Below are 6,984 nucleotides of genomic sequence, written 5' to 3'. Positions count from 1 at the left end.
TTTGCTCTTTTCTTTTAAACCACCCTCCCTCTTCTCTAGATAATCATTTCATTATCCCCCTATTTTTTCCTCAATTTCTCCCTCTTATCCTCCCTAAATTTTCTTTTTGTAGTATCCCTTAAATTTCACAAACAAAACCCAGCCCCCCCCTCCTCTCCCATTTTTTTCCCCCTAATCTTTCTCAACTAATTCCTTTTCTTAATTTTCCTTTAAATTTCCCATTAGCTATGCATTAAAATTTTTGTTAAGTGCTCTTCTATTATGCTTAGATTAGAAAAATGGTCACAGTGATCTCCTTTTTGCATTGGCTCCTAGTATTTTCCTAATGGTAATGTAGTAAATACTTCACATTGACATTTTCTCACCTCCTTTAATAGTATGAGGCTATTTGTTAATTTTTATTGTGATCTCGATAACAAGGGAAGAGTGGTTATGACACCTGTCTTCCCAACTAGAGTCAAAACTGGTTCTTACCATTTTTCTGGTTGGATGGTGGCAGGTATGCAGATTCTCCTCTTCAATAAAAGAGATGCTTGTCAGGCTATAATTTTTTGCTTTTTTTTTTTTCTAAAACATTATTGGCACTCCGTATCAAAAAACTCTTACACACTGTTTTATACAATTTTGTAGGTGTTTTACCTACTCACTCAAACAATTCCTTTATTCTATAATGTTCTCTTTCTACCCTTTTCCCTAACTCGTTTGTCTTTTAACTATGCAAAAGGGGTAGTTTTCTTGTCTAACATACACACAAAGAGAGAGAGAGAGAGAGAGAGAGAGAGAGAGAGAGAGAGAGAGAGAGAGAAGTAGAAGTAGAAGTAGAATTTATTAGTGTCCTCGGGGGGCCAAAAATGACCCATGGGACCCATCTCAATACAATGTAAAAAGAGTCTCCTCAAGGAGAGGGGCCAGGAGTTTATGAGTTCCCGACGACAAGTAAAAAGATGAGTGACAAAAGATCCCAAAGCTGGCAGTGGAGAGAACTGATGTCAACTGAGCGGAGTCCTCCAGTATCTGCTGGTAGTCCTCCCTAATATGTGCATAACGGGGGCACTGTAGAGCTACATGTGCCTCGGTCTCAACTGTCTGCATGTCACAAAGGGTATAGACTCTAGCATGTCTGGGCTGGTGTATCCAAGCTCCCTGCTCAATGGCAAATGTATGAGATCTGGTAAGGAACCTGGCTATGTTCCTGCGATATAGAAGAGAGAGAGAGAGAGAGAGAGAGAGAGAGAGAGAGAGAGAGAGAGAGAAAATAGATTTTGGAACATTGCAACAAGGCACTAGGACTAGCACACAAGCTAGTCGAGCACATACTCACTACATAGCAATATTTTCTTTCATTATATTTAAGGGATCATTGTTAGTTAATAGTGATTGCCAATCCCATAGATCCTAAGGGGTCTCATGCAGACTTTACTATAATCATATCGTATCATATCGCCTCACTTTGCACTCGATCACACCAGCTGTAGATTGAAATAGGAGGATGGAAAGATATGCCAAAAGAGAGCAGAATATGCCAATTATGTGACCAGGGAATGGCAGAAACTGAAGATAGTGGTAATAGATGGAAGTTAGGAACTATGGAACCATGCACAGGTACCTATTCCAGCTAAATGGTAATGATATGCCCTTACTATACTCACATCCGGAAAGCATTTAGCTCTCTTCTCGAGGGACATAACAGACTGGCTGATATGCTACATAGCGGGTCACCCCCAGCTTTAGGAACGTTTGTCTATAAGCTTTTCAAGCACGGGAACTCACCTAAGACATAAAGGTAGTTTCTCTTAATACCCTTGTCTCCAAGGGAGGAGTCTTTGTGTTATTGCTCAGGTCCCATAGGCCGATTTTTGGTCTTCGGAGGACGATAATATATTCTTCTCCTTCTTCTTCTTCTTCTCTCTTCCTAATAGAGATATATTTCCAAATTTATTTTATGGATGGCCACATGGCTGACATGTAATCTCCAAGCTTACCCCCTAAGAACTCTGAACCAGTGGGGTAGCTCAGAGAACCTTCGTCCAATACATAGCTGTGCCATTCTCCACCAAATGGATTGACTTTAAGGAAGAGACTTCCACAATAGGAGCCCTTTGATGCGACTTATGTGAGCTTTAATACCAAGTTTGGCATCAAGTATGTGCCAACCAAATATGCAAGATACCTCTCTACTTGAAAAGATGAAAGAAGATCACAAAATTTGGGTGATCCTTGCCAAGTGGAAGCTTGCTAAAAAACCAATCTTTAACCAATATATGCCTATTAGTCAATAGAGTCCAAAGGTGAGAAATGAAATCCCACACCGTTGTTGCCACACTGGCCATGAATCTAAAAGATGTGAAGAAGTTTCTAGGCATGTAGTACAAAACACACAATGGCCAAAAGCAATCCGTTGCTTCCGATCCCCCATGGCCCTCTCTCACTCTTCTCTTTCCATGTCATGGATTTTCCTTTCCCATGTCTCTATGAAATGATGTTGCAAAGAGGCCTCTATGATGTTTCTATTTGAGGGGGTGGGTGTGCTCTACATCTCAACTTTGAGACCATGTCTTCCATCCATTATGATTAGTTGGTTGGCATGGAATGAAGCCTATGTGGAGATGTATGGCTACTCTCTTCTCATGTAAAGAGGAGAAGGGAGTATGGTGTTGGAGTGAGAGAGAGAGAGAGAGAGAGAGTTAATAAGGGAGTATGAGCAAGGAGGAGAGGGGGTATGATGGTACCTCCTGCAGATATATATACGAAGGGGGCGTCCCTGTCATGACCTCACACACTCACTACTACTAATTGGAGTGCAATGGAAGCTCCATGTAAACTGACTCATAAATCTCCATCTTGGCCCATTCTTCAAAGTGCTTTCCCGACAGTGTAGACCACCGCCATTACCCTCTTCTCTCGTCCCCGTCTTGGTGCCTTCCCTGCCCTCTTGCCCTAATGGGCAGGCTCTTCCAGGAGTACCTCACCGGTGATCGCATCTACTGTTGCCGCAATTGTAAGGCTCATGCCGCCACCCATGACCAGATTTATGCCAAGACCTTCCAGGGTCGCTTTGGCCGGGCTTACCTCTTCAACAACGTGTTCGTTTCTTCACACTTTACTGGCTGCTAGCTTAGATGGCTTCGCTCTCTGTTGTCCTTGGTTCTTGGCCTTGCTCCCAGATCGTTCTCACGATGGCCTGTTCATCTACCATTTCATGAATTTGTTTTTTATTCCGCCGAATTCATTGGCATGAGTTGGCAGTTTTTTCTTCAAGAGCTAGATCAACAGTATTGTAAAAGTTTGCTCATTCGACCCCATGGGTGACAGATCTCTGGCATGTATAATTGCTGGGGTGATGAGCGTGGAGTATTGTCGAATTGGAAATTGGTTGTGCACAATTGTAACAGGAATTAAGGCAACTTTTGTAGGGTATGAGACCGAAGCGTTGACATTGTTCTTGGGGCGCAGGGTGAACGTATGCTTAGGGCCTAGAGAGGATCGCCTGCTCTTGACCGGATTGCACACTGTAAATGACATCCACTGCAGCTCTTGCTATCAGATCTTGGGCTGGAAATATGTAAGTTCTTTGACTTTGGAGCGATATTGATCGATTTGTGTCATATCTTGGAGTTTATGAACGGATCAAATAAAATGTGAATTATGCTACACCTACCTTCTTTTTGCACGAATAAAAAATGATTCTTAAGAAGTGGATATGGCTACAGGAAAAGGCATATGAGGATACAGAGAAATATAAAGAAGGCAAATACATTATGGAGAAGGCGAAGATGACCAGGGAGAATTGTGAGTATCAAGATGAGACCTCGTAATGTAATGTGACGGAGACTGATCCATGACATCTATCTTCTCTTTTCCAGGATAGATCACATGTCCGGTCACAATTTTAAAGTGTACAGAACTTATATAGCAGTTGAGAAAGACACTTCTGTTCTTCTCGTCTTTCTTCATGCCTGGACGTAGGAAGGCAGCGTAGAGTGTGTCCTATTCGAGATCTTCAAGATGGCAAGCTTATTTTCTGTTAATCTCCTTGGCTGAAAGCTAGGAACTAATCTGCAATCTTATTTTATTTGGACGCAGTGATTTTATCTAGTTCTTTCCCAAATTTGACATCCTAATCTCTTACTTGATTTTGCTCATCTATGTGCTTTAACCTGTTAGCCACCCATGTAATGTAGCATGATTGAATGAAGGATATATTTTAGTGCCACACCATGATGGGACAATTTTTTCGCTTGCAAACTCAGGATCATGATGTGCGATCTTTTACAGGCTTCAGAGGGCGAAACAGATTATTTATTTGATGTAGACTGTAGTTTTTGAGATTAATAGTTTTGGAGATCAATAGCCATAAACATGAAATTGCGTACACACTTGGCTTCTATCAGGATTAGTCTCTTCTTCTAAGCGTTGCATGTAGGTGTGGTGTGAGGTGGTGGCCTGTGGCTCACAGATTTCAGTTTAAAGCTTTTTTTGCTTCTGGGTTTGGGAAACTGATAACTTATCTGAAAAGCGAGCGTCACTATAAGTAACCACACAAATGTTTATGCTTTACACAAAACAGTTTGAAGCCTGTTTTTGCTTCTGGGTCTGGGAAACGCTTGATAATTTATCTTAAAAGTGAGGGTAACTATAAGGTTATCACACAAATGTTCATGTTCTACTTTTTGTGTAACTTTGTGCCACTTAAGGTGCTGCATTGAGATTGATAATTTGCATTTGTTGTAAAGCTTGCTTGGCTCAGTCAGGACTCAAGTTATTGAGGGATGTAAAGACAAAAGTAATCACAAAGTGAACTCGTCCATTCTATGTTGACTTCAACGTGTCACGTTCCACAAAATTTTGTGCAAAGTGCTTCTCCCCAAAAGGTATTGAGCTGAAGCTGATCATTTACTTTATGTTGAAAGTGTGCAGTTTTGGGGGAATTTCTTTGTCATCTGTTGCAAGTGAATTGGAGTCATCTGTTGCAAGTGAATTGGAGAGTATCCCTTGCTTGTTGGTAGTTGGGAAATGGATGGGGTAGGAAGGCAGGTTCCGTACGATGGAGTTCGCCTCATAGGCCATTATTATGGCATATATTGTAGCCCCAAATTCCATTATTGTTTGTCAAGGTACTGTAGTTGAGTATTTGTAGTATTTGTACACTTGCTGCTGTTAAATGCAATTAGCATACAATTTTGAAATAAAAGCAACCTCTAGAGCAATATACTGGTTATTCATTTCAATCAGAAAGATTCATGAGAATGAATTATGGTCAACCATTTCGGTAGTTGCTGTGCACTTGACGACATCAAAGTCTCAATGATAAACCTACGGTATTTTTCTTTGCTCTTTGAGGCAGTTTTGAGCTATGTGAGCGTTCTGAATGAATTCCTTAGAGATGACAACAGTTTGAAGGAAATTTCGTTTGTTATTGGCCTTGAGGTTCTACTGGTTGAGTTTTTGTATGCTTATTGGTTTTCAGAGCACACTCAGCCTATTGTGTAACTGAATGCGGGCCTTCATCCGCGACTTTTAGTCGGCTGGTTTGGGCTGGCTTTGCAAGCCCTTTGCCCCATAAAAGCCCACCTAGGGTGGGGTGCAGGGCATCCTATAAGCGTTGCCCTTCCTAAGCCTATTCTTCTTCACATGCTCCAGCCTTGAGGGGGCCCAAAAGGGCTCGTATCCTAGGTTGGATCTAGACCTATCACTAATTCTAAGATGGAAATACACCTACTGTTCTCCAGTGGGTACCGGTGAACAAGAACTGATCTTCTGACTTGACCCAAGGCTGAGAGATTGACTTACGTAGCTTGTGCTTGACTGTCCCTAGACAAGAGCTCACAAAGGGATCATAGCTCACGACAAAATCTCCTGTTAGGGAACTGTAACTCACTTGTGGATGTAGCCAATGTTTCACATTGCACCCAAGTGCAGGGGTGCATGTGACATTCTCTCCTTAACTTGGCGGTAGGTTCATTGCTTTCAAGTAGTTTGCCAAAATTTGAGGGAACTCCTACAAAAGATCTTCGTCCAAGCACATTGCTTCTCGGGTACCTCGATCACGGAACTTGGTGTAAAACTCTCGTATCTTGTGTCCTGACCCATGCTTGAATTTATGGAGAAGGATCAGCTCTGGCTGCAAAACTTCAGCTTCATCAATAACTCCAGGTTGTTGCTCGTCGAAAATCTCGGTAAGTGGAGGACCAAAGTACGACTTCAACCAAGCTACATGGAACACATTGTGCATAGTCCAACTGTCCGGAAGGCGACTTCATTGAGACATCTTTTGAACTTCATTGAGACATCATTGATCTTTTGAATGATAGGGAATGGTTTGAAGCTCCTGAAAGACAGCTTAAAATGTGGCGGTAGAAAATAGGCTTTGAGGTCGGTAAACAAACATTGCCCAAACGAAATTTGTCTTAAAAGTTGTTGGGTTCGTATACTTACTAGCCCAATGTTGCTACTAGGTAACCGCCTCATTGGTAAGATGAGGGGCTGCTAGGTGTACTTTGTCTTGCTCGTCTTGAATCCATGCTAACGGAAAATGAGCTACGAATTGATGAATGAATTGAAGAATAGCTGAATGGTCACACTTATCATCATACTTAACAAAATTTGGAGTGGACCGGGTGAGTGGTGTTACCTTTGTCGATGATGGAGCTGTGGCGGTGACTGTTGCTGCGCTCAAACTTGCTTGCATAGTGGTTGACATTTGTTTGTGTTGGAGAAGCATCGCCTCTCGGTCTAGCTTTTGTTGCCTCTCTGCTCTACGCGTCGCAGTGCCTCCTCATTCCTGCATTCCTTATGCATCATTTAGAGCAGTTTTTCAAAATCTGTGGTTCCTCTTTCTTCCAGCGGCTTTTCTGCTTCTTTTTCCGCCAACCAATACCGAGACTTTGATGCTATCCACACTGACAATGTAGGGCACTTCTGCAAGGCAAGGAAGAGGCTTGTGCTGTCCACCGGAATGCAGGGTTATTGCGTGAGTGAAAGCTA

At 42.2% G+C, this 6,984-nt stretch overlaps 1 protein-coding gene across 1 annotated transcript; it reads left to right on the top strand.

Annotated features, from left to right (window-relative positions):
- The first annotated feature begins 2,749 nt into the window (after positions 1–2,749).
- Positions 2,750–4,078, top strand: LOC147900657 (protein yippee-like At4g27745). Its single transcript, XM_087375579.1, has 3 exons — positions 2,750–3,083; positions 3,454–3,562; positions 3,711–4,078. The coding sequence occupies exons 1-3, from the start codon at positions 2,941–2,943 to the stop codon at positions 3,813–3,815; spliced, it is 357 nt and encodes a 118-aa protein (XP_087231705.1). The 5' UTR covers positions 2,750–2,940; the 3' UTR covers positions 3,816–4,078.
- The last annotated feature ends 2,906 nt before the right edge of the window (positions 4,079–6,984 follow it).

This window comes from Dipteris shenzhenensis, chromosome 6 (genome assembly GCF_047967505.1).
Source record: "Dipteris shenzhenensis isolate YYH24624 ecotype China chromosome 6, Dip_SZ_1.0, whole genome shotgun sequence".
NCBI lineage: Eukaryota > Viridiplantae > Streptophyta > Polypodiopsida > Gleicheniales > Dipteridaceae > Dipteris > Dipteris shenzhenensis.
The sequence above is the reverse complement of the archived record's forward strand: the minus strand, read 5'-3'. Positions and strand labels throughout refer to the sequence as shown.